Source organism: Notolabrus celidotus, chromosome 8, assembly GCF_009762535.1.
Source record: "Notolabrus celidotus isolate fNotCel1 chromosome 8, fNotCel1.pri, whole genome shotgun sequence".
Lineage (NCBI taxonomy): Eukaryota > Metazoa > Chordata > Actinopteri > Labriformes > Labridae > Notolabrus > Notolabrus celidotus.
In genome coordinates, this window is record NC_048279.1 from 33,732,255 (window position 1) to 33,760,165 (window position 27,911).

The following is a 27,911-nucleotide window of genomic DNA, read 5'->3' on the forward strand; positions in this document are numbered from 1 at the left end:
CACAGCTACAAGACTGTTTACCAAAGAGAGAGAGAGAGTTCCTGGAACTCCACCCTGACTCTGCTGTTTGTGGACTTAATCCATGCAAATAAAAGATTACACAGAGGTAAATAAATATGTGTTGTTCCAGTCAGACGTCAGACAGGAAGGTCAGAACAAGGATAGGACTTGAAGTATTCGTCGTTCATTGTGCTGGATCTGTCTCTTGAAGTAAGCGGTTGTATTATGAGGTGACAAAGTAGGATGGTGGTATGGAGAAAGCCTCATTCTAACCACTTCCTGTGTGCAGCAGAAGGTGTGGGCTGATGTTCACAACATCCTGCACAGGGCGGTTGGCACACAACATGTGACATACCAGAGTAAACTCAGACAGCAGCAAGGAGGGAAACGATGCCCCAGAGTGCAAACAAGGTGACAAACACTGCACCAAGCTGAGTCTATGACGGAGTTAATGGAGTAATAACACTATTTTATAAACATAAGAGCGCAGTTGACAGTATACTGCAATACAGAAGCCTTATGATTGGGATTATTGGTGCATCTTTCCATTATTGTTTTGAATATTTATAAACTCAAAGTGGGAAAAGGTACGAACTGACTTTCTCAATTTTCCAGAACTAATCTGATGCCATAAAATCACCTTTTTGTCTGATCCACAGTCTAAACAAAGAGATGGTTAAAGGGTTGAAAGGACAGAGAGTAAAACATTTTTGACATTTCAGAAACTACAACAAGAGACCACCTTTTTACCACCTAGGAAACGCCCCTAAGCTGTGGAACTCTCTGCCTCTGGACATTAAAACGGCAAGCTCTCTGGGTGTTTTTAAAAGTAAATTTAAAACTTACCTTTTTAATCTAGCTTTTAATTTGGAGTCATTTATTTTTAGCCCTGGATTGTATTTTTTAATTTATAATGTATATATTTTTTATTATTATTTTAAACATTATTATTTTAATCATTGCTTTAACATTTATTTATCTTATTTAATTATTTATTTATCTATTTATTTCTTGTATTCACCTGATCTTGTTAACACTACCTTATTTCTAACTTTTCTTTCAACTCTTACTTATTTTATTAATTTTACTGTTTTGGTTTTATTTTATTTTTAAGTATTTTTTAAATTTATAATCATGCCTTTTATAATTTTTACCATTGCTGTTGTTTTCTGTCTCTCTGTTATTCTGTGAAGCACTTTGGGCTGAAGGTCTTTATGTATGAAAGGTGCTTTATAAATAAAGCTGAGTTGAGTTGAGTTGAATTGAGTTGAGTAAGAAAAGCTATGGACACCTGACTACTACGTTTGTAGTCATAGAATATCATGTCATGAGGTTTCTAAACAAATAGAACTAACACTGTGTTTTAAGCTGGAGTTATAAAGTTGCAGACGAGGGGCCTTCATCATCATGTCACTAAAAACTAAACCGAGAGAAGGACCTGATTTTAAAGGTGAGGCAGGTTGACTTAAGAGGAGCTGCAGCGTACAGAGGAAATCTGACAGCCAAGGAGTTTCCCTTTCAAGTACACTGATGAGTTATCGACCACAAGTTGAGCTACAGAGTTTGCTAAATAGGTTCTTTATCTAGTTTCTATATAACACACACACACGCACACACACACCGCGAATGAGTCTCTCCCAGTGTTACGGTTTTAAAAGTGACCCTGTAAACTGGAGACCTTCAGCTGAACGTGTCAGTGTTTGTGGAGTTTACACAGCTGTTGAAACACAGAGGGAGTTTTAAGATTCAATATCCTCATCAGATATTTAATGATCGTCTAAAGACGTTTATGAGGGATGCATCCGGCTGAAAGTCTCCAGTTGACAGGGTCGCGGTTTCAACCAAAACACCGGCCGATCTCTGCCACGGCTTTTTGAGTTCAAAAGGATTTTAAAGCCGTGTTGAAACGTCTTTGCTACTCGCGCTTATCTCCTCTCACGTGTTTATTCAGTGAATCCATCTGTGATGAAATATAACACCATCTAAAACAGCGCCAGCTGAGTCTCTTCATGCTAACAGGCTAACTGTTGTGTTGCCTATAATGATACCTGCCTGTCCGTCTGCTTCTATGGTGTCATCTGTGATGATTGGCATTCGTCTTTGTTTTGCTGCCCTCTACTGGTCTGGTGGTGTAGTGCATTTACTTTTTTTTTCCTCCATACGTCACTGGCCGGATTTGCACAATCTACCCGGGACTTCAGCCCTTGGTCGAAACGCAGACAACAATGGGGGCACAGGAACCTTTTAGTTCAGGGTAAAGTAGTTCTGGGGGCTGAAAGACCCGGGACTCTTAGTCGAAATGCACCTATACTTTGTTTTACAGAGAGTTACCTCTACGTCAGAATCCAATTTTCCACTACAAAGAAACTTTTGTTTGGCTCAACTCAGCTGTCTTTTTTTGTTATGTTTGTCCTCATCTCTACACCTCCTCCTTGTGGTCCAAGGTCACGATCGCAGCAGGCTAATCCCAGATTAGCCTCCCAGCAGGGTGTGGGTTCAATCTCCTTTGATGTCTAGTCGCATCGAGTCCAGCCGGGCCAAAAACCTTCACCAGCCCACAATGCCTGCAGAGCTCCAAAATCAAATTACAGTCCAGGTCCAGCCGCCTCCGAGCACACCGACAATGTGTATTCTTCAGCGTGGAGCTCCACCACCGACAGGGTGAGTGGGATTACAGTGGATTTCAGCCAGCAGCTTCTGTAAACTGAACTGTGGTCAGATTGTGGTCATGACCCCTGAAAGGAGAAAGGGGAGCTTCTGATTGGCTTTGGTGATTTTTTCTCACACTAAGATTAGACGTGTTCATTCAACAACCGTGACATAACACTGTTTAAATATCTGACGGTGAAGAAACGCTCATGGCACCAAAAATCTGAACAAACTTTAAAACTGGTTGGATTGCTTCAGAAAGACGGAGAGGAGGGGATGAAACTGTAGAGAAAGAAAAGTGCCAGCTCGGAGGAAAACTGATCCTTAAAGGTCAAGAAATCTACTCGGTGAAAACCTTGAACTGATGCTGTGTGTGTGAGAGAGGATTCATACTAACGTGGTCGTAAAATCAAAGCAAAAACAGGAGATCACTGCATCAAACTGAGGCTCAAACAAGGACTACAAGTCTGTTACAGAGAGCGAGATGCATGGTTTTATTGCTAACATTGATCATCCTCTATTCCATGATTTTACAAACGTTTTAATTTAAAAAGCTTTCATATATTCACAGACTTCTTATTTAATGTTTCCAATGCATGGTATAATATCAGCAATCTTCAAACTGCAAAGAAACAGACGCTACACCTTGGGCTGTTTATCACTCACTACCCCTCAAGTCGTCTTAAACAGAGCATGAACATATTTAACACATCTTCATCACATCACAGTCTAAATGTTATTTTTCACATTAAAGGTGACACATCATGCAAAATCGACTTTTTAATGGTTCTCTACCTGAAATATGTGTCCCTGTCTACAAACCCCCTGAAAATGAAAAGAATCCATCCTGCCCCTGTTCTGATTTCTCCACCTTTCTGTAAATGTGTGCTGAAACCAGCCGTTTCAGTTTTCAGTGTTTTTCATACGTCACAACGCCATCCAGTCTGTAACAGGAAATCAGAGCTCGGAGCTTGTTCAGCCCATAGACTGTATAAAATACAACTCAACCCCTCCTCCGTTTTTCATTCCCTGCACACGTGTGTGCTAACAAGGAGCTTAGGAGGGAGGCATGCTAGTTGTAGGCTGTCTTAATAAACACAAATGTCGGTTTTACTCCCCACGTCTGCAGATTTGAAGATCTAGTGGCTGATTTTTATTTGTCATTGAAAAGTGCTAGCGCTAGTTAGCATAGCCACATAGCTACATGTTGGTAGCTGTGTACCAAGACACACGTCGACATACTGACAAATAAAACAACAAGAAACACTAAATCTGGGACCAATCCTTCAGAAAGGTCCTGCTGCAGGCGCCTCTCCGTCAGGATCAGATTCTGGATCAGATTCAGAGGGTTGAAGTAACGCGGGTCTGTGAGCAGCCGTGTATATTCAGCCAACATGTAAACATTAGATCAACGTGCTGGACAGCCGAGGCCACATCCACTTCCTGAGGGGGCGTGGTCAGAGAGCTCATTGTCATTTAAAGGCACAGACACAGAAAACAGCCTGTTCTGAGCAGGGCTGAAAAAGAGGGGTTTACAGGCAGACCAAAATCTGATTTCAAAGTGTTTTTTTGAGCAATAAACTTTAAAGACATGTTTTGGGGACCTCTTAGACCAATATATGTTGATGAAAAAGAGCATAATATGTCACCTTTAATACACTTTCAGATCATTTAGCTTCTGTTATTACTTTGTGTTTTCGTTCCTCTTCTGTTATTGACTCTTATTCATTAATATATTCTTCTCATGCATACAAAGCCCCGGCAGCACATCACCCCGACTCTCATGCGCCTTCCACTGGCTCCCTGTTAAGTACTGCATCTCCTATAAACTCCTCCTCCTCACTTACAAATCCCTGCATGCCCTCGCTCCCCAATACCTGGCTGACCTCCTCCACCAACACACTCAATCCCGGAACCTATGGTCTTCGGACCTGGGTCTCCTCTCCATCCCCCGGACTAAGCTGCAGACTTTTGGAGACAGAGACTTAGTCAGCTGGTGAGGAAGCTAATCAGCCAGACTCCAGTCAGCACTGATCCAAAACACAACCAAATTAAACTCATCATGAAGCACAACCAAAGATCTGTATTTAGAACACTGGAGAAACCAAACAAAGACCCAAAGTAGAATGAATTGTTATTTGACACTAAACCGTGATTATAAATGATCTGAATATCTGTACAGTGTCAGAGATACAAAACAAAGACATATCCTTGTTGTCTTTAACATGATTATTAACTCCAAAGAATCTGAATGATATCAGATTAGAGGATATTTGGACAGGATTAAAGCTAACGTAATTAAAGCAGAGAAAGGAGTTTAATGTCTAAATAAAATCAAAAAATCTTCACATATTTAACTTTCTTCAAATTGTTAGAAAGAGCACAGACTACTTCAGCACTGACTTGGTTGATATGCTGAGATTTGAAGCTCAGGTAGACCGGACATTTTCTCTGCTCCACTCTGGTTCTCGTGGAGGGATGTAGTCTTTGGAAAGCTGTTTTGGTGTCGACAGCATCTCAACACGAGCGCTCACTAAGGCTTTCTGTGCCGCCCTCGAAACCTGGGTGTAAATAAATCATTAGCATTGAGAGAGGCAAGGGAGAGACAGCTCAGACTGGGTGATCTGTCCTGTACAGTCATTTTTCTTTCCATCATAAAATGAGCGAGACTGCTACAAAAATGTCTCCAAGGCTGAGGCAACAATTCAACAATAAACTGAATATAAAATAAGTAGTCATCATCTCAAATCTCAGAGTTTGTTCTCTTACAGTCCAGATTGATTCCTCGGGGCGTCCGAGCTTGCAGCAGGTGCTGCTCTCCTTCAGTCGGGGCAGTGAGAGCCGAGTGAGTCTCTGAGAGATCTGAGCCGTCTTAGAAGCAAAAGACACCGTGGATTCAACACTCTGTGAAACACAAACAACACAACAATCAACTCATTTGGAAACCCGACGATAAATGGACCTTTTTCCTTTGTGTATTAGCAGGGTATGTCATTTCTCCTGGGTCTCTTTGAGACAAGACACTGGCTGATTTTTATTTATAAATCTATTCTTGGACTTCTCCCTACATATTTGTGTGTACACAAGTGTAGAAACCTCAGTCGATATGGCCTGCGCTCTCAGGACATCATACAGTTGCAGGTCCCGAGAGTCAGAACTGAACTGGGCAAAAAGGCTTTTAAATTTTCAGCCCCGTTTACCTGGAATGATGTGCAGAAGGACTTGAAACTGACACATCTTGTAACTCTGGGGGAATTCAAGTCACTCATAAAAGACAGAGAAACAAGCTCCATTGGATCTTGTGATTGCACTGTGTAACCATGTAACCATGTGAAACTGTGACCGTATTTTATTTGTGTTGTTTTGTGTGCTTGTTGTGTGTTGTAACCTATTTTGTGCTGCCGTCTTGGCCAGGTCACTCTTGAAAAAAAGGTTTTAAATCTCAATGAGTCTCTTACCTGGTTAAGTAAATAAAGAAGAAGTAACGCAGGATCAGGGCAGATAAATGTCTCTATTATCAACCACCTTTGGAGATAAAACTTAGGCAGACATCGTTTTAACCAAGACCAGAAGGAGAGCACACATTACACCTATTTTAAAATCTTTACATTGGCTGCCTGTTGCTTTTCGTATCGATTTTTAAATTCTTTTACCAATTTTTTTAAGGCGCCAGACTACATATCAGAGATGCTTTTAGTGTATAAACCAGGAAGGCCTCTCAGATCCTCCGGCTCCTCTCTTTTAGCTGTTCCTCAGAGGAGAACAAAAACATTTGGTGATGCTGCTTTCAGCCACTACGCTCCTAAACTATGGAACAGCCTGCCTTAGGATCTGAGAGGAGCTGATAGAGATATTGAGACTTTTAAACGTAAACTAAAAACGCACTTCACGCATTGACTACTGCAACTCTCTACTGGCAGGCCTCCTTGATTGATTATGAACATTATAAACATTATGAACAAGGCAAAGCATGATATAATCTCACCTCTCTGTTACTCTGGAAGTCTGGATGGATCAGTTTGGGGTTGGAGAGCTGCAGGAGTCGCATCGAGATCACAGCAGTTTTCCCTCTGGGCTCAACGTGCCAAATAGGGCAGTTCCTCTCACAGTGAGGAGTGTGAGGAGGCCTGAGGGGACGACAGGAACGTCTTTAGATATACTGTTAACAGTCAACATCTATAAAATGGCATGATGTCACATTAAGCTGTATGTGTCTTAAATCACTTTATGTCTTTGTCTTCTGTCGGACTGTTTCCAGGAGACTTATATAATGAATGATATGATGGATTTACAAACACCACTATCATCTCTCTCTCTCTTCATCTCCCTCTACCCCTCTCTCCAACACGGTCTCAGCAGATGTGTGTCTAACATGAGTCTGGTCCTGCTGGAGGTTTCTGCCTGTTAAAGGAAGTTTGTCCTTGCCACTGTAACCTGCTAAATCCTGCAAAGTGCTCTGCTCATGGTGGATTAAGATGAGATCAGACTGAGTCCTGTCTGTAAGATGGGACTGGATCTTATCCTGTCTTGATGTTGGGTCTTTGTTAATAATAGAACATAGAGTACAGTCTAGACCTGCTCTGTTTACAAAGAGTATTCTACATAGGACTGAGCACCAAAACCTGGGACGACAGCATTCACCACTGCTGCCCCCTCCCTCTGGAGCTCTCTCCCCAAACTCATCCGTGACTTCCCTGACCTCACATCATTCAAATCCAAAATCAAAACCCACCTTTCTGAACTGCTTTAAACTGCTGCTGATGTTCTAATCATTGTATTACTGAGTCGTTTCTTTCAATCTGCTCCTCCTGTCAGGATCCTGCTGCAGGAGAGTTTGGGTTTGAGTGAGCTCGTCTCTTTAAATGTTTTTAAAAGCAGATTGAAGACATTGGAGGAAGATGCATCAGCTTGAAGATGCTTTGACTGATGACTTTTTGTCATGTGATCCATGATATGTTGTCCTGTTTTAGAATTTTGTGTTGTTTGTCTGTAACTTTGTTGGAACGGTCTGTTGCTGATCTTGGCCGGGACACTCTTGTAAAAGAGATTCTTAATCTCAACGAGGTTTCCTGGTTAAATAAGAAATAATCAGGTCTTTTAACGTGTGCTTTTATGATTTGTAAAGTGTCTTTAAATATTTTGAAACGCACAAAAAAAATTTAAATGTATTTTTATATATATTACCATGTATCTCCCTGAGACGGGAGTCCTTGTGACAAAACGGTTAAGACGCATATCAAAGACATACCACACTGCTCATAGTGAGCTGGATATACTAATACTCAGTCATGTTGTTTTTTAGGATAAGCCAGCTCTGCTCTAAAGGAGGTGTTTCATTGTGTGCATCGAGTTTAAGGATGAATATTTCTATCTGATTTAGAAGAAACTGTCTGAAAACTGAAACCCACCCTTAAAAACAACAACTTCTCTTTCTTTCTTTCTTTCTTTCTTTCTTTCTTTCTTTCTTTCTTTCTTTCTTTCTTTCTTTCTTTCTTCTTTCCTTTCTTTCTTCTTTCCCTCTCTCTTTCTTTCTTTCATTATTTATTTTCTTCTTTTCTTTCTTTCTTTCTTTCTTTCTTCCTTTCCTTCTTTTCTTTCTGTCTTTCTTTCTTTCCTTTCTTTCTTCTTTTCCCTCTCTCTTTCTTTCTTTCATTATTTATTTTCTTCTTTTCTTTCTTTTTTTCTCTCTTTCTTTCTTCTTTCCTATCTTTCTTTCTTTCTTCCTTTTTTCTTTCTTTCTTTCTTCCTTTCCTTCTTTTCTTTCTTTCTTTCTTTCTTTCTTCCTTTCCTTTCTTTCTTTCTTTCTTTCTTCTTTTCTTTCTTCTCCTTTTCTTTCTTTCCTTCTTTCTTCCTTTCCTTCTTCTTTTCTTTCTTTCTTTCTTTCTTTCTTTCTTTCTTTCTTCCTTTCCTTTCTTTCTTTCTTTCTCTCTTTTTTCTTTCTTTCTTTCTTCCTTTTTTCTTTTTTCTTTCTTTCTTTCTTCCTTTTTTCTTTCTTTCTTTCTTTCTTTCTTTCTTTCTTTCTTTCTTTCTTTCTTTCTTTCTCTCATTGATCAATGGAGCTGTTTTCTGATAGGTTCTCCAATAAAAGTCATTTACTTAAATCAAGTAAAGGGTTTGTCTTAAATCCAGATTATCCGTCTTCTACAAATAAGATCTCAGCTTGAAAAATGTCTGAAATATAAAATAAATCTTGTTTCTTCTAAATTAAAACTCAAAAAAAGATCATTTGAAGATTGTTTGCCTTAACAAGATATTTAAGATGTCTTAAAACAATTCCCTCTATCTTGCTGAAATGTTACTTGTTAAGTGAATTTATCTTAAATCAAGTGGGAGAAGACATTTTGACTGAAAATGAGACAATTTCACTTTGTAAGATTTGGAGTTTTTGCAATGAGCACACACTCTTCTTCCCTAGATAGAAACATGTTTGTTTTTAATCAGCTTGTGTTACCTCAGCTCTTTATTTATTCATTTATTTTTGTGTGTGTGTTCTATTTTCTCAAGAAGAGAGGATTACATTGACGACCTGTGATTATCATCGTCTGTGCAGGGCATTAAAACAGCAATCAGTGTAATGTCACATATTAATTTTGTGTATTGACTTTAGTAAGCCCTGAATGAATCTGTCTCCTTGCCCTGCGATATGTCCCGCTGCTACGTTCAGGATTTATAAAAAGACTTCCGCGGCTGTCTGCGAGCGTCCCAGGGGTCCTGAACTGTGGACAATAAGCTCTATTGTCTCTGCTGCTGGCTCTCCCACAGTCTGACTCTAAAATAACAGATGTCCAAACGCTGGCTTCCTCACGCAGCGTGGAGACGTTAGTGTTGGACCGCAGCCTCTGCTTGGCCTCCTCGGGTTTTAACTCTATCATATGTTAGATTAAATGTTAGACTTTGGTTCATATGTGGAGCCGCTGTGGGAAGAATAAGAGTTCAGAGTCACAAATCTGCCATGATGCAGTGACATGTGACCCGCTAGAGAGCTGGATAAGGGAATGATCTATAAACCAGATACGTCTAAGAAGCTCTCATAGTGCTGGTGTCCATACTGTACACATGTCACAATACTCATGCTGTATCATATATTATAGCAGGGAGTTTAACATGCTCAACTTGTCTCTACATTTTTGATGTCAGTGCAGAAAAGATAACGACCAAAGCACGGCGGAAAACTCTGCCTCTGCTCATTTAGTTTGTCCTCTACTTAGCTGAGATACATTTAGGGCTACCTCAATCAGAGTTTATTACAAATGTATTTTTTAGTCAACACTATTCTGGAAAAATACTCATTACTCAGTCTTCAAATTTCTCTTTATGTCCAAAACCCCCAAAATAGAACCAGACTCAAACCAGAGCACCTTAACCTCTTTGACTGGTGACCATTTAAAGGTGACATATCACGCTTTTTTCATCAATATATATTGGTCTAAGAGGTTCCCAAAACATGTCTTTAAAGTTTATGCCCCAAAAAAACACTTTGAAATCAGATTTAGGTCTGCCTGAAAATCCCTCTTCTTCAGCCCTGTTCAGAACACTCTGTTTTCCCTCTGACCACGCCCCCTCAGGAAGTGGATGTGCCTCGGCTCTCCAGCACGTTGATCTAATGTTTACATGTTGGCTGAATATACACGGCTGCTCAGAGATCGCATTACTTCAACCCTCTAAATCTGATCCAGAATCTGATCCTGACGGAGAGGCGCCTGCAGCAGGACCTTTCTGAAGGACTGGTCACAGATTTAGTGTTTCTTGTTGTTTTATTTATCAGTATGTCGACGTGTGTCTTGGTACACAGCTACGAACATGTAGCTATGTGGCTATGCTAACTAGCGCTAGCACTTATCCATGATAAATAAAAATCATCCACTAGATCTTCAAATCTGCAGACGTGGGGAGTAAAACCGACCTTTGTGTTTATTAAGACAGCCTACAACTAGCATGCCTCCCTCCTAAGCTCCTTGTTAGCACACATTTGTGCAGGGAATGAAAAACGGAGGAGGGGTTGAGTTGTATTTTATACAGTCTATGGACTGAACAAGCTCCGAGCTCTGACTCCGTGACAGACCGGATATTGTTGTTACGTAACAGAAACACTGAAGTCTGAAACGGCTCGTTTCACACACATTTACAGAAAGGTGGAGAAATCAGAACAGGGGCAGAATGGATTTTTTTCATTCTCGGGGGGTTTGTAGACAGGGACACATATTTCAGGTAAAGAACCATTAAAAAGTCAATTTTGCATGATATGTCACCTTTAAATATGTGGCAGCTCATCGTATTAGTATTTGAAGCCTGAGTGTGAGCATTAGATGAGAGCAGTTTCATCTAATCTCAGACTTGTTGATGTTTCACAACTCATTTTACACATTATCAACTATGCTGACATCATTTACAGAAATACAACAAAACATAATCTTCATCCTCTCGATATTATTTTTAATAGACTCTCTTTTAGGTTGTTCTTTTTTCACACACCACTGCATATTGTTTGACAGTCTCAGGTGGCTCCCTCCAGAAAGAAGATGACTTTTTCACTGGTATCAGTTTATTTTTAAACGCTTTCATTTGAACTATTTGGAATATTATTTAATACCTCTCAACTCAAGTTAGTCATTAAGAAGTTCTGATCACTTTCTTTTGACAGTACCATCTGCAGCCAAGGAAGTTGGTAAGAAAGCTTTTATGGATGGAACCCTGCCATTTCAGTACTGCTTCTAAGCTGAAGCTACTACATACAGTACATGTGTAGGCGCACGCATGCTCACGCACGCCCGCGAGCACACGCACACACACACACACGGCCGCACACACGCGCAAATCCACTCCCCGACTCTTACCTCCTTTATTATTTATCTGCTCTTTTTTTTTTTCTCTCTCTTTTGTATGTATATTTATCTTTTTTACCTTATGATAGAGTTAAGTTATATCTATCTTGCTGGGTTATTTTTATTTTATTGTTGTGCTTATCCTTGTAATCATATAGATACAGCTGTAAACAAAAAAGGAAAAATGAAGAATTGTGAATACTATTGTGTAAATTGTTGAATTTGAAATAAAAACTAAGTAAAAAAAAAAAAAAAAGCTTTTATGTTTCAGGCTCCTTTTTCCTTTTTTGACTGGAATAACTTACCTTTAAATATTCCTTCTATATCTTCTTTTCCCTTATTTAAACATTCTTTGTTTTCCCATTTCAAAACAAACTGTTTATGTTTTCAGTAAAGCCCTCACTGTTCCTCTATTTCCTTTACTTTTTATTCATTTATTTTTTATGATGATTATTGCTATTATTGCTATTATTATGGAGCGACGCCTGGAGCGCCGTCACATGTCCCACTCTCATAACCATCATCCAATCCTGCCCTCTGCCTCTCAAATTGGCGGTCTATTTAAACTGGGGAAAATCTCCCATCTCTCCCTCTGCCTGTCAACGCCTCTGTTGCTGCATGCCTATTGCTGAATTTTCTTTCATCCCCATCACCTCCCCAGCATCCACCTGCAGGCTCCGGGGGTGTTTAGTATGTTTTGCTCATCCCTCCTCAATGTCTGCATGTAAACTTATCTGCAGGGAGTGATGAGGCCGGAGCCTGGGCGCCAAACATGAATATGTATTTGCTGCTGCAATAAACAATTCAAACGTGAGTTGTCTGACTGAAATTTTTCTTTGTGTTTCACCAATGCTCCTTTAGTTTAGTTTATTGAATTGTATTCTATTCTTCCCTTGTTGATTGTACCTTGTTTAAGGTGTACCAACTCATGTTTTGTTTTTGTTTTTGATGTCAAGTTGGTCTATTGTCTGACTGTTTTTTTTGTGTTTTTTTGTGTTTTTGTTTGTTTTTTCTCTTTTGAAGGATTCATGTTTTCTTGTATATTTTGTATTGCACTGTTTTCTATTCGTTATTGTCTGTCTGGGACCCCCTCTAAAACGAGATGGCGCATCTCAAGGGGTTTATCCCAATAAAAGATAAATTTCTTACAAGACTGCTTCCATTGAGAGTCTGTTTAAATAAACAGAGTTTCACTGGAGAAAAATGCAACAAACAGAGAAAAGATATCAAATAAATTGATTTGTGTAACCTGAATATTTCATTTTCAATCAGCTGAGCCTGTTGTTCAAAAGGTTTAATCTGGATTAGAATGATCCAGATTTGGAAGTCCTCTGTTTCTATCCAGGATCAGATAATCCAGTTTATTTTTGCCCTGATTTTTCTGAGATAAATTGGACTTTTAAGGATTACCAAATCCTAATTGCAAGTGTTCTAAATGGGATTATTCATCCAAAGGGGGCGCCAAAATCCACGTACAAAGAAAATCCTGACAGTTCAATATAGTATGGTTGGTATTGACTGACATTTGGTGAAATCATTAAAGCCACAAGAATACCTCATCTTTCATGTCACTGTGTCAAACAATTCAAGATCAGATTAAATTTAAAAGGGTTTGTATTTATTTTAATTATTGTAAACACTGTAGATTAATACTGAAGACATCAAAACTATGAAAGAACATATATGGAATTATTTAATTTTTAAAAAAGTGTTAAACAAAGCAGAATATGTTTTATATTTTAGATTCTGTAAAGTAGCCCCCTTTTTCCTTCATGACAGCTTTGCACACTCTTGGTATTCTCTCAGTCTGCTTCATGAAGTGGTCTCCTGGAATGGTTTCTAATTAACATGAGCCTTGTCAAGAGTTCATTTGTAGAATGACTTGCCTTCTTAATGTGTTTGAGACCATCAGTTGTGTTGTTCAGAGGTAGGGTTAGTACACAATGGATAGCCCTATTTGACTACTGTTGTAATCCAGATTATGTCAAAACCAGATTATTTCATAGTGTTGATGTCTTCAGTATTAATCTACAATGTTGAAAATAATTAAAATAAATAACAATGAATGAGAAGGTGTGTCCAAACTTTGGACTGGTAGTGTATGTAAAAGTTTGAATATTACATTTTGGTTCCTGTATAGTCTGAATTCAGCCGCCTGCTAGGACCAGAATAATCCAGATTTTGTTGTTCAAAGTGAACTCAATCCTCCTTAAAGGTTTTGAACAACACAAACTGAAGGTTTACAGATAAAAAAAAAGGATTTGGTTACCTGAACTTAACCCATTTTGTATTACTTCTTTCTTTTGAACAACCTGTTTTCAAGATTTGATCTAAGATTTGAGTTACTGGGCCACGCTGAGCAGTCATATCTACAGTTGTGCTCATAAGTTTACACACCCTGGCAGAATTTATGATTTCTTGGCCATTTTTCAGAAAATATGAATGATAACACAAAACCTTTTTTTTTCACTCATGGTTAGTGGTTGGGTAAAGCACCAAAGCATCCACACCACTTTTTTTCAGAGTCCTGTATTTCAGCTGAAGTTATTTGTGTTTTTTCTCTTTGCATCCCTAACCATTTTCCTGGCAGTTGTGGCTGAAATTTTTGTTGGTCAACCTGAACGTGGTTTGGTTTCAACAGAATCCCTCAGTTTCCACTTCTTTATCAGAGTTTGAACACTGCTGATTGGCATGCTCAGGTCCTTGGATGTATTTTTATATCCCTTTCCTGTTTTATACAGTTCAGTTTACCCTTTCCTGCAGATCCTTGGACAATTCTTTTTCTTTCCCCATGACTCAGAATACAGAAGCATCAGTGCAGCACTGGATGAAACATGTAAGTGTCTGTCAGGAGCCCAGAAACTCACTGACCTTTTATACACACACACTGATTACAAGCTAACACATCACAGGTGATAATGTTTACCTGTAATAGCCATTCAAACCTTTTTGTGTCAACTTGTGTGCATGTTATCAGGCCAACATCACCAGGGTGTGTAAACTTTTGATCAGGGTCATTTGGGTAGTTTCTGTTGTCATTATGATACAATAAGAGTAAACGCAGTTGTTTGACAATAAATGGCTTTACCCAACCACTAACCATGAGTGAAAAAAAAGATTTTCTCGTATCTTTCATATTCTCTGAAAAATGGCCAAAAAAATCACAAATTCTGCCGGGGTATGTAAACTTATGAGCACAACTGTATGTTGCATCTTACAACCAAATCTAAGCCCAGTTAAAACCTAAGCATCTGGGTGTCTTAAGATCAAAACACAACACAAACACAGCTTGGTAAATGTGGTCATGATTGCATGCTTGGCTCTGAGAGTTGATCATATCAGCTCTGACAGATTCAAATTTCAGGTAAGATGTTAGATTCTAAGCTTTAAGTGCACAGCTAGAAACACTTTCCCATAGATGCTAGGTTTATTAGTAAAAGTTGAGGGTTTATTTGCAACACTTCTGCATTTTGAATCAATCTATTTGACACAGGTGATGTGTTAAACAAATCCCTGCTAACTGATCCCCACAGCTGCCACTTTGATGAACCTCCAAGTCACTATAAACACTCCACAGTCTTTGACCTGAGTCTGTTTGGTTCGAACTTGTCCTCACTCTTTTAGCCCTGTTTGAAGTCTAATGAGGCTTTTACCCTCCTTCCTGGGTCCTGCAGCTCCTGGTTTTGGGTGTTGACACGCGGACAATGTGCTCGTACAGGGACGCCCTGGAGGAAGGACGCTGGGTCTTCCTGAAGAAGCTCCCCTCCTCCTCCTCCTCTTCTTCCTCCTCCTCCTCCTCCTTCCTGCAGGAAAATGCAAGCCATTAACATCCATTATATGTTGTGTTGTGTGTCCTGGACAAAAGAATGTCTTGAGCCAGAGGGACGGAGCGGGAGGAAGAGGGGGGAGCGCAGAACAATAGATTGAGTGTCAGAGCATGGATGAGGGCAGAGCTACAAGTGGAATATCATCTGCAACCACAAAAACATTTGAATTCTTCAGCTCTTAGTCAAAGCAGAAGGATTACCATGCTTGTTTTCAAGAACTGGACTTTAACTTTCCGTTTCATAAGAGCAGAAAATCCACTAATGCCTGGAAACCCTATTCTTTCTGATCATCTGCAGCGGAGCCTTCTTCTTACTGTGACTTTATCTTCAGTAAATACTGTCCTGATGTGTTTATAATCTCATTAACTTGTTTGTTGTCTCCTCCAATACAACATCATGCTCATTTTGTTTATTATGGCTCCATTTAGAGTAAAATAGGCAATAGGTTTCTGTAACTGCTGAGGTCGAGGAAAGCGGCCTTGATTCCTTGATATTTGATTTTGTGTTAAGAAATTACTGGATCAGGAGCAGACCGTCTATCAGATAATCAGATTACAAATTAACAAAGAGGACTAGACCTCTCGACTGCACAGTGAAGTGATTAGACGAGGAGCAGACGTGTAATTATCAGGCCTCAGAATATATTTATAGAATCCAAAATTTGTAATCAATGCAAGATGAGAAAAACAGACCAAACTGTTTGCATTCAGGAGCTTGAATCAGCGGCTCCTCTGCAGCAGGACTCTGACGCTTTGCTGCAAACCAGCAGGTGACTGCTGTCGTCTTCAGTTACAGTAAATTAATATTATTTGTTCTGGGAGCCGCACTTCCTTGTGTGGGCTTCTGATTGAATTACACAGCCTGTTACTGAGCTTTAAAATCTGACAACCGAGGCAGAGAAACAACAAACAATATAAAGAACACAAGCCTCAGGAGCTGAAACTACAATCACAACTTCTCCTCAGCTAATCGAACCTGGCAGCTCTCAGGGTGGTCACATCTGATCTCTATGCAGCTGGCATTCGTCCTGCACATCACTTTACAGTCTGCATTTCCTGAATCAACTCTCTAAAGACATTACCCTCCAGCTTTGCAAACATTTTCTCAAATATGTGGATGCAGCAGAACATAAAATGCTTGTGTACAGCCCTCTGGAGAATGAACACAAACAACACTCCCTCTCATGCTTTTTTGATAGAGTCATCAATAATGTTCAGGCTGCAGCTACCTCCGGTGGTCCTCCCTTGCTGAGAAGTCTCTTTTGTGCCTGGAGAGGTATTGGATTCTTGCACTTGGAGTGGCTCCGAGTGCTGCAGAGGAGACGGGCCATATTGGCTCCTGGTTGCCCCAGCTCAGCTTCTCACTAATCAATGAAAAGAGGAAAAGTTTCCAATGAGTAGCTGCTATGATTAAAATGTCAGAGGAAGCAAAACAAATATTTTCCAGGAGGGATATTCTCAAATGAAACAAAGATACTTTCAATCAGATGTGGCCATTGTTTATTTTTCCATTGTTTTGCCCTTTAGCTCACACGTTCAAAGCATGCCGGACATCTGTCTTAGATTACAGAGTTTATAGAAAATGCATTTAAGGAAGGAAACACTGACCACAGGCTCCTGAATTCTTGGAGCCAATTTCACACTAGATCAATGAACAAACGTGCAATTTCATATGACGTAACAGCTGGAACAGAGCGCCGATACTTCTTGCGGGATCAGAAAACTCGTGTCTGTTTGAAAGAATTCGACTTCAATCAAGAGTATAAACTGAGTTTGACTCGGCTGCTCACCAAGGAGTCGTTGCCCAAACCGTTTTGGAGGTTTTGTGCTGAGCCAGCTCCAAGATTCTGCCATAAAAACACAAATCAGCATTAAATAAGAGCATAACTCGGAGACTCTGGGCCCCGGGGGGAACATGCAATCACTCAGTGGGTTTCCCGTTTCTGTTGAGGGTTTTTCTTCTTCTCCGGCAGAGCTGGAACATTAAAAAAAAAAATGATCTTACTAAAGTAGAAAAAAAGTTGGCTTCAAAGTCTAAACCTCCTTGTGACCACTAATCAAACTCTAAGACACAACTGTCGAGGTTCATCTGTGAGTCATATAATATCACCACTGAGGTTTTTCATTCTGCAGGCCTGACTGAAAGAGAGACGTTTGGACTATTTTGGCTCAGGCTTTCCACTTTGACCACTCGGAGTTTAAACTGACAGAGTCACACCTAAAAAATAAATCTTACTCTTAACTGTTGAGACGTCTGGCTGTTAAAAATCTGCAGTTATAAGGACATTTAAAGGCACTATGAGGAGTTTTTAACTGGCTGAGAAACAGACTGAAATTGATACTGATGCCTTTATGACCTTCAAAGGCAAACAAGACCATCCACAACAACACTGATACCTTCTCTGTTGTCATTTTTAATGCCTGAAACTGTTCTGAGGGGGTAGGTGTCAGAACAGATGATTGACATCTCGCTTTAGAAACACCCTTTTTTGGCTGTTTTCATGGCAAATAATCACACTGTGTGATAAATCTAAATGTTAAAAGACAACAGGATGAGGTTATTGTCTGAAGACACTAATTTTGCATTTACAGGGCAAGAGATAAGGTGTCACTTTGTCCACAAGGGGGTGCCAGAATCGATACAAAACAGAAGTTCCTCACAGCAGCTTTAAGTGTAATTCACAACACTGACAACTGCTCCATTTGAAACCCTAATTGAATCAATCGCGACTGATTTATAATTATCTAAATATAACGGTAAGATATATTAAATGTGTCACAGGATGAGTTTAAGGAGAAGACAACTGTGTTAAATATATATAATAATAATAAAAAGACAAGGACTAAGAGGTCATGTTTAAAGTCTGTGGTACCCACACTTTTAGTGGACATATTACAACATTGCTATGGACCTGTCCTTCCACCCACTGTTATGGGGAATGTAAGACCTATCTATGATAAGGTGGATGAGCTAACCCAGCACCAGAGTAGCATCATGCTAACAGAGCTAACACCAGACACAAACGCCACATTGGAAGGATTTCACCTGCTGTGGGCGGACAGGATACAGGAGAGCAAGACTGAACTAACTGGGGAAGAAGGCCAGCTCAGTCCTGGACCCTGTGGAGGTGGTGGCTGACAGGAGAATTATGGCCTATCTGTCGTCTCTGATGAACATTTCTTTTTCTACATATATTCTTGTTAAATTCGTATCTTTAAACGGAGAGAAGTCAGATGAAATTTCATTGTACTTGTACAACGACAATAAAGCTGATTCTGATGTCCTTTGTATTGTATGTTTTTTTTGAGTTACTTCTACATTTGATTATATAAGCAGAGCATTTTTTCATTCATTACTTACAGCTAACAATTCAAACTGTTTTTCAAAGAACCATTGAGACTTTTGCACCTTTAGCATTACGAGCTCCATCATGTTCAATTATATCTTTTAGCTCTTATTTTAACCTGTGACTCGTGGGCAGTAATTCAGCTGTTATATCTTTCCAGCTATTTTAAGTTTATTTTGTAATTTTGGCTTTCTATTTTAAATTTAGTATCATTTTTTTTTTTTTACAAATTATTTCAAATCCTAAATTATTATTGTTAGCTAGGTAAAAATCTTCAAAACTCTACAACACTGTTCAATTCTTTGCTAAAGCTAGCTATTCCGATAATTACTCCGGTCATTTAGTTAAAGCTGCTGTTGGTAGTCGTGATATAAACATCAGTTCAGGGAGAGATTTTGAATGTCAACACTACACCCCTCCCCCCCCCCCCCCCCCCCCCTCTGCTCCTGTAAGCCCCGCCCACAAACAGATCGTAGTAGTGCACGCTCAATCAGGACGATGTAGGAGGACCAATCAGGAGAGTGGCTCTGATTGGTTAGAGCTGACGGGAGCAATTGGAATTCATAGATTCCTGGATACAGAGGCATAGGAAAATACAGAGATCTCTCCATCATCTCAAAATATCTCATTTATTGACGGCTGCTGTTGATGAGTGTTATTAGCTTTAAGTCAGTTAAGTCATTACCCTAACTAGCTAATTTAATGGTTAGCTAATAGCTAGCTAGTCCAGTAGTGACTCTAGCATGCTATTTCAACTGTTAATACAATACTTTAGCTGACTCTTCCAAAAGCTAATTTACAGCTAGTTATTCAATACTACATCCATCACTCTAACGACCCTAGCTAACTGTTTGAACTGTTGCTTCATAACCTAAACTAACATTTCCCAATAGTCTTTACCCTTGCTCGCTATATAAACTGCTAATTCAAAACTTTAACCAACTAAACCAATAGTTATTTTACTATCATAGCTAGCTCTTCCAATAATACAGTCATTGCTTTAAGATATATTTTTCAGTTGTTGATTTATTACTTTGGCTAGCTGTTTAAGTAGTATATTGATCTCTGTAGCCAAATATTTTGACTGTTCAATCATTATTTTAAATTTTTACAATTTTTTTCTATTTTAACTCTCCATTCCTCACTCATTAGCTAACTAAACTATTATATATAGTTTATAGTATATATATATACACACTATATAGTATATATATATATATAAGCCTCATTTTAACATGATTAAAACTGATCAACATTATAGTTTTGTAGATTTGAACAAGAGAATACACAAAAAATGAATAACACATGGATTAACATTTAAGAACACTCTGGTGGATAGTCATAACATGTTAAAGAAGTCATTGTAGTTGCAAAAGAAACAATAACAACATACTTAAATGTTATATCACCTGTCTGATGGACCAAATCTGGGTTGAATCCCTGTAAAATAAACAACAGGAGGCATTAGACTGATGTTACAAAGGAAAAACAATACAACTGCACATGTGAATCAGTAGCTGTACCTTGTTTTCCAGACACCATCTCTGCAGCAGCAGCAGCAGCAGGTTGGATGTGTCAGCCTGCTCTCTGTCAGTGTCACTGTAACCTCCTGCTGTTGCTGCAGCCAGGAGTCCTTAGCAACCAACTCCACCCGAGAGGACTCCCTGAAACTGGATTCTTAACACCCAGACCCATCTATCCTGTTGTCTTAAGACTTCCAGAGGCATTATGTTTGAAAGAAAGTGATACCTCGAGGTCAGCGGTGAGGCAGCTGTTGTCGTATTTCTGGAGAGCTGGTTGTGTGTTTGAGATTCCAGATATATAAGTGCTTTCACGGCTTTAAAACAGAGTAAATGTCAGAGGCTATGTTAAGACAGGACCTTTTTTTAACACGGCAGGTCAGTGTGCATTCCTAGAAAAGCTATCTTTACTCCTTTTATCCCCTTAAATGTCACACAGCAGGGTGCCCCAAAGAATACAAGTTCAACACTCGCCAAACAACAACAATTCACAACTTTCAATTTAGTGAAAACTATTTATTCAAGCATGAAAACATTTTTAAGAACATGCCAAACAGGGATGAATATGTTAACACAGTACTGTATGACTTACATGTGCTGGTGTTGTTGATGCATTTAAAAAAACGTGCTCTTTGAAAGTTTACACTCCTTAAATAAGGTCACATTTTCTTTGGGATGATGATGTGGTTCATCAAAAAGCTGACAGTCAGTTTAACAGAAATAAAACAGTATTAAGACAAAAACAAAAATTGCAGGAAGCTGTGTGAAGACTTCTCAGATAACAGCTAATATGTGAAAGTAGACGAAGAGAGAAAAATGGCTTTTATTTCCTTTTATGATGAATTCAACTCCCTTTTAAAGATTAAGACAGAACACTTGTCAAACACAAGAACATCCCTGAAGCTGTGGTCAAACAACGACAGTCCCAACGTAAAATAAAAAAGCTTCTGATAGTGTGAAAGGTGTCTTAATGACATGACGATAAAGCATCTATTCAGTGAAGCAACACCTGTTTTATTCCGTCACTAGAAAGTAGTGGTGTCCTGTTGAAACGTTTATGTGTTAAGATATTAACGGCAAGTCAAAAGGCCTGTCAGAAGTGTACAAAGCTGCAGCATCTTTATAGAAAGCTACAGAAGTCAAGTGTGTCTGTTGGCGGCCCCAAATGTTGGGATGAGGTCACTTTGAAAAAAAGAAATAAAAACCAAAAACCTTGAAGTTCTGTTTCGTACCATCACTGACCTGCGAGCAACTGAGGACCTTTCAGTGCTGTGTTTTGCACAAAGTGGACGATAGTAAATAACTGTAATGAATCTCACTGTTTGCTTTTTCCTTAAACTCCTGATATGCACCGCTTTAAGTCCTCATAGTGAGATATGTAATGTTTTTAGACACACACACACACACACACACACACACACACACACACACGAAAACAAAGAAGAAACAGTCCAAATTCCCCTGAAACGGTCAGTAACAGCAGACTGTGCTTTTCAATTTTTATAAAAGGCCAAAATAAATCCACCTTGATTTTGTCCCATTGAGAATTCAAACCTGAAGGCAGCTGATATCTTTGTAGAGTTGCTGGTGAATGAGCAAACACAGTGCAATGTAAGGTAAAGGTAAAGGAGCAGTCACAGGTAACAGTCTTATACGGCTCTGATTAAAACTCATCACCGGCTCTCATTTAAAGAAAATACATCTTTGGTGACGATAAAGTTCGATCTAATTTATAACCAAAGCCAAAACAACAACAAAATGTAAAGTTTCTCATTATTAAATAAGACCTGAAAACAGTAAAGTCAAAGGTTCAGTGAAGCTTTATCAAAAATACAGGATTCAGGAACAACCCTGTGTTTTTATCTGCCATCACAAACCATCTGGAAGATGAGGTCCCGGGCGTCCTGAACGCCTGAGCTCAGCTCTGTGTCTCCCTTCTTAACGTAGGTGCCGATGAGGAACAACTTGCGGTCTCCGGCCTCGGACAGAGACAGGCCCTCGTGGAGGTCAGTGATGCCGCTGGCTCCTGGAAGGTCCTGAAGACAAGAGGTAGATCACAAACACAACTTATATCTGTACTTCTTGATAACACTTTGCATAAACCTTTTACATAGACTATAAAAAAAAAAGACGCAGTATCCGTGACGTCACCCATGTGTTCCTGAGTGCTGGTTTGAAGCCGATCATCGGAAGGAGCCATATTGGAAATGCGATAGAGAAATGAGCTACTCAGACCTAAACCGTTTCTTGAACCAGGCTGTAAACATGTTTATTATTGCTGCAAAGATCGTCTTTTTTGAATGGGTGTGTATGTGGTTTCCTGTGTTTCTGCAGCCAGCCTCTAGTGGACACTCAATGAACTGCAGTTTTAGCACTTCTGCCTGGGCTTCATAGTTTAAGACCGGAGGTTGCCGCCTGGTGTGGACAGAACAGACTTGAGTGAAAGTGTCTCTAAGAACAGCAGGGAAATGTCTTTCTGAGTATTTAGTGTATCTGTTGTCTTCTTGTACTTGTTGTCACATCTGTGGACTCCCAAAAACCTCATCATTTATTAAAAAAATTAATTACCAGCTTATTGGATTAGAGCAGGGGTGTCCAAACTTTTTTCAAAGAGGGTCACATATGATGTTGTAAGAATACCTCAGGGCCAGTGGCTCCTACTGAGACTTAGGAATCATAAAAGTTATATATGAAATATCTATTTAATAACAATTTTTTTTTTAAATCCTCAATAAAACAGTAACTAGGTAGTCCTCAGTTCTCCACAAGTCATGTAAACATGAACAAACTTTATCTTCTTCTGGAGGAAAATGTTTTTCATTCGGGAGGGCAATGTGGGAAAAATATTGTCTCATTATTTTCCTATGGCAGGATCAAGATCTGGATTTCATCACACTTCTTTTTCATGTTATTTTTAAGACTTGTCTGACCAGCAGACAACATTTTAAGAACAAAATATATTTTCCTGAGTTCTGAACTATTTTTATTCACCTAATTTTCCCTTTTCTGCACAATTTCATAATTTTGATGTTGTCTTGTGTCCTCTTTTGTGTCTTCTGAACTTTTAGTGTTCATCAAGAACATTTTCACATCATGATAAAAACATACATTTGAAAAACTGTCAGCTTTAAGAGTTCTTGTGTTTCTTCTTTATTGCCGTCTTGCAGAATTCCCAGAGCTTTGGTTTTAGACAGGTAGTCCATATGAAGCTTTTTGAGACGTTTCTGGATTGACTTTAGTTTTGTTTGTGCCTTTGAAAGAATCTGCAAATGTATAGATGATTCAGAATGTGATTAATTTCTGTGCTATAAATAACACAATTTAAGATGGAAGCTTGGGGCCATAAATAAATGGACCTTGGGCCACAATTGGCCCCCGGGCCGTACTTTGGACATGCCTGGATTAGAGGTTTTTAAAAAATAAGGACTTTTTTTTTAAGAGCATACCAAGCCTATAAAACACAGAAAAAGAATAACATATATCTTTGTTTATTCACTTAAAGCTAGGATTGGTAGTCACAGAAAACTAGCACCAATTTGAATGTAGCATTTCCTCAGGACTCCGTCTAACCTCTCCCCCCTCCCCGCTCGGAGCTCCTCCAAAACGACACCCCCACTCACATGCACGAGCGACGCTGATTCCAAACCGGTCCTCAGCACATCATTTGTGTTTTGCACTACGTCAACTCATGTTTCTCTCAGCGGTAAGAAAACACCAAAACATTATCATAGTGAAAGTGAAATGTACGCTTTGCAGGAGGCGGGCAGAACGGCAGGACGGGATTTGATTGGTTTCATCATTTGGCTCCTGATGGCAGGGATTGGTTGGTGTTTTCCCAGGTTTACTCCGGCTGTAGATAACAGCTTTTTTTTACCTCTTTTTTAAGAACACATTATTTATTGATCGCCATCTGGACATAAAGATCATTTAACCAGTATAACAAAAAGTGTATCTAAACCTGACTACCAACCCCAGCTTTAAAATATTGTAATTATTTAAATATGAGTAATTCTGCAATCAGATTTCAGAGTATACGTACACCTACCTCAGAAAAAAATCCCTTGGAATAATCAGATTTCTTGAACATTGAGCCAAACACACATGACAAAAATGCAAAATGAAATAACTTGTAAACTTGTCTTCGTTCAGTTTGAGCAGGTGCACAAGGAAGTGTTTGAATTCAGAAACTGTGACTGATATTTTTACTGCTTTCTGACATAAAGCAACAGATTTATTGAGCGACCATTCAGAGTAGCATCGCCTCTTCAAACTGAAGCCAAGTACACATTGTGTGAACGGTTATTTGAAGACAAGAGGCCTGTAGGCTTTGACAACAGTGTGGAGTGTCCTCCTGTCACTCTCACCTGTTTGTGGGCGAGTACCATCACAGGCAGGACGGGGTCAGTGGCCAGCAGCTCGTGGAGATGCTCCTTAGCCAGAGAGAAGAGCTGTGGTTTGGAGGCGTCCACCACAAAGACCAGCATAAGAGCCTTGGACATGTACCTCTGCCAGTAAGGCCGCAGCTCTGCTTTTCCTCCAACTGACAAATAACCAAACAGAGACACTCAGACAGATGATTGGGACACAAACTCACTGATCAGACTCCATGACTTCAGCCTTACTCTCTAGGAACTCGATGTGCAGGTCCTCCCTGTTGATGGAGACAGCGTTGAAGCCCTGCGTCGGCTCCATGTCCAGCTCCAGGGACCCTGTAGCCAAACAGTGCAGCAGGCTGGTCTTGCCGGCTCCCTCCAGACCCAGAACTAAAACCTGTGTCCCTGCTGAAGGCTTGGACTGAAGCACACACACACACAGAGACACCATTGGAAAAGTGGATACGTTTTTATGCATTAAGAACAATGAGCCTCTTGTTTAAAGTCAAAGCAGCCACACGAGCACAAAATTAGAAGGTCTAAGGTTTTCTGTTAATCTCAATGCTGACTCCAGCTCAGACATAAAGAACTACTACAGTAGAGCATTTGTTTACATTACTCCTGATCATTTCTTTACTGCTCAATCTGGTGATTACCATGCTAATAACCAAAATATCCTCTAATAACACTCATTTAAGAGTTAATACTTCCATCAAGTCTTCCTAACTTACTCTAATTTGTGTTGCAGGTGGATATTTTGGCTCATTTCAGTAAGTAGCAGACATATTGAGCTTGTGTTGTTGACTGGTAGGTCAGTAGGTCATTGTGACTCCAACAAGTGTTACTGTGACATATTTGCCATACAGTGTCACCTTAGGGAACTGAGGACCTGATTATAAGGTCAGAAAGACTATCTGATGTTAACAGTGGACATTTAGGTTCTCACTTGTGGCCTTGTAATATTTTCAGACTCATAAGTTGATATTTTTATTCTCTCAGATTTTATATTTCTGATTTTTTGTTGTTTTAATCTTCTATTGTTTGTTGTTTTTAGTGAGCATTCAACTTAACTCATTTTTATTTACATAGCACCTTTCATACATTCAAGCTAGCAGCGCAAAGTGCTTAATAGAGACAGAAAACGACAGCAATAGATAAAATGATAGAATTTTAATTTATTCTGATTGTATTTAGTTTATTTTATATTATTATTATGAGTATTATTTACTACTTGTTTTTGTTGAAAACACTACTTTTGCATGTACAGAACAAGAGATAAGAGGTATCACTTTGTTCACAATGGGGAGCCAAAATTGATATAAATCAAAAGTTCCTCACAGCAGGAAGTGTTGGAGTTTGTATTATTCAACATGTTAACGTCAATATTTTCCCTTTTACTGCAAATGAATATCGGCACCAAATATCAGCTATTGGCCTCCTTGACTACTTATAATCAGTATTGGTATTAGGGATGCACCGATCCGATCCTGGTATCGGATATCGGCCAGATCGGACTCAAAAAGCTAGATTGGATATCGGTGACAAGGGGCCGATATATAGTGCCGATCCATATGGCAGATCTATTCATCTCAGTTCTTTGCTTTTCTATGTTTATAATATCTGTTGGTGATGAAGATTAACTCACCAAACTGCTGGTACACATTTATAATCTCTTGAATAATGATACTGTCAGTTTAAAAATGTTCATTTTATTTTGGTTTACAAAGTCAGAAAAGCCTGAAGTTGCCAAAACATGATTCTATCCTCACATTAAGGAATAGAGATTGTTAAATCAATACCAGGATCGGATCAGCAGATACCAAAACCCAGGTATCGATATCGGTATAGGGACCTAAAAAGTAGGATCGGTGCATCCCTAATCAGTATCAGCCCTAAAAAAAAACATATCGGTCTATCTCTATTAAATAAATTCAAATAAATACCTGAAAAATAAAATCAAATAATTTAAAAAGAAGAAGTTAAATAATAAAAAATAAGATAAATACAAGTTATGCTAAAACAATGGTCATAAAAGTAATAAAGCAATCCAGGGCTAAAAGGGAATAACTCAAAGTTAAAATCCAGATTAAAAAGGGTTTTATTTTTTTCTTCCTTTCTGTCATTTATTTGAATTTTCTATTATTTTATTCTTTAGTCTTCCTCACATTTCTCTTTTATTGTCTTTTAGTTTCTTTCCTGTTTGTAAAGTGTTATATAAATACAGATTATTATTATTATCATTATAAGTCTCACTATACTCTAATATATTTGAGACCTTTCTATCAGAGGTTTTCCTGCCTGGTAGTTAATGGGTGCAGGTAAAGACTGAACCAGTATAATGATCTGGATTAAATGCTCTGAGTCTTTAGGTGTGTCCTTCAAAGTGAACTTCTACCTCTGATGCATTTGGAGCTGCAGCAGCTACAGCAGCAGGAGCAGAAGAAGAGACCACCACAGTCTCCTCAGCCTCCACCTCTTCTCCTTCCTCCTCTCTCCTCCCATGTTTCTCTGCTTCCTCCTCTTTGCTTCTCCTTCCCTCTCCTCCAGGCCGGGTTTCAGGCTCCTTCTTCCCGGAGGAGGACGCGTAGTTCCAGATTAGATAAGCGACTCCTCCAGCCAGAGCCACGGACACACCGAGGACCCCGGCTCCCCTCAGGCCGAACATGGTGCTCTACCTCCGGGTTGTGTTTGTCTATGTGCCGCTGCTCGTCCTTACCCGTCTGTTTCCGCCATTGTGGGACTTTAGCCTGAGTTAGTGTGTGCAGCCTGCAGGTCTCCTCTTCAACAAGTGGATTATCAGACAGACAGGAAGCTCGAGAGGAACTCCTCACAACGAGATTTCCGGGCTGCCTTTTGTTGATGCAGTGACACAGTCTCACCACCAAGTGGCGCCATTACTCTGTTTTATTTTACAACAATTACAAACACATTAAAGAAGATTTTGTGTGGTCTTGTCCTAAAGTTCAAGGTTTTTGGCAATCTGTCCAAATGGAAATTAAGAAGATATGTTCCTTTAAACCCAGTTAGTTTTGTATTGTATATTTTATTTTATTTTATTTTATTTTATTTTATTTTATTCCATTTTATTTTATTTTATTTTATTTTATTCCATTTTATTTTATTTTATTTTATTTTATTCCAATTTATTTTATCTTATTTTAATTTATTTTAATTTATTTTATTCCATTTTCTTTTCTTTTCTTTTATTCTATTTTCTTTTCTTTTCTTTTATTTTCTTATATTATATTTTACCCCTGTCATTGCTATTATTACTGTTATTATATTTTTTGTTATTTATTTTGTAATCCTGCCATAGGAAAATAATGATACAATATTTTTCCCACATTGCCCGACCCGAATGAAAAACATTTTCC

At 39.1% G+C, this 27,911-nt stretch overlaps 3 protein-coding genes across 3 annotated transcripts in view; all 3 read right to left on the minus strand.

Moving 5' to 3' along the window:
- LOC117817031 (leptin receptor overlapping transcript-like 1) overlaps window positions 1-27,911 on the minus strand; it is a 762,389-nt gene that overhangs the window by 725,823 nt on the left and 8,655 nt on the right. The gene's annotated exons all lie outside the window — the stretch shown is intronic.
- Window positions 5,049-6,742, minus strand: LOC117817032. The gene is made up of 3 exons (XM_034689479.1): window positions 6,635-6,742; window positions 5,419-5,553; window positions 5,049-5,210 (listed from the first exon to the last, which is right to left on the minus strand). Exons 1-3 carry the CDS (start codon window positions 6,695-6,697, stop codon window positions 5,079-5,081), a joined length of 330 nt encoding a protein of 109 aa, XP_034545370.1. The 5' UTR covers window positions 6,698-6,742; the 3' UTR covers window positions 5,049-5,078.
- arl9 (ADP-ribosylation factor-like 9) lies at window positions 20,660-27,383 on the minus strand. The gene is made up of 4 exons (XM_034689468.1): window positions 26,933-27,383; window positions 24,787-24,958; window positions 24,529-24,704; window positions 20,660-22,200 (listed from the first exon to the last, which is right to left on the minus strand). Exons 1-4 carry the CDS (start codon window positions 27,200-27,202, stop codon window positions 22,024-22,026), a joined length of 795 nt encoding a protein of 264 aa, XP_034545359.1. The 5' UTR covers window positions 27,203-27,383; the 3' UTR covers window positions 20,660-22,023.

Coding starts and splice junctions, on each gene's coding strand:
- LOC117817032 (XM_034689479.1), bottom strand. CDS start 6,697: ATGCGACTCCTGCAGCTCTCCAACCCCAAACTGATCCATCCAGACTTC. Junction 5,554..6,634: donor ACTTCCAGAGTAACAGAGAG/GTGAGATTATAT, acceptor TGTGTTTCACAG/AGTGTTGAATCCACGGTGTC. Junction 5,211..5,418: donor CCGAGGAATCAATCTGGACT/GTAAGAGAACAA, acceptor ATTTACACCCAG/GTTTCGAGGGCGGCACAGAA.
- arl9 (XM_034689468.1), bottom strand. CDS start 27,202: ATGTTCGGCCTGAGGGGAGCCGGGGTCCTCGGTGTGTCCGTGGCTCTG. Junction 24,705..24,786: donor GCACATCGAGTTCCTAGAGA/GTAAGGCTGAAG, acceptor GTTATTTGTCAG/TTGGAGGAAAAGCAGAGCTG. Junction 22,201..24,528: donor TGGTACTCGCCCACAAACAG/GTGAGAGTGACA, acceptor TCTTGTCTTCAG/GACCTTCCAGGAGCCAGCGG.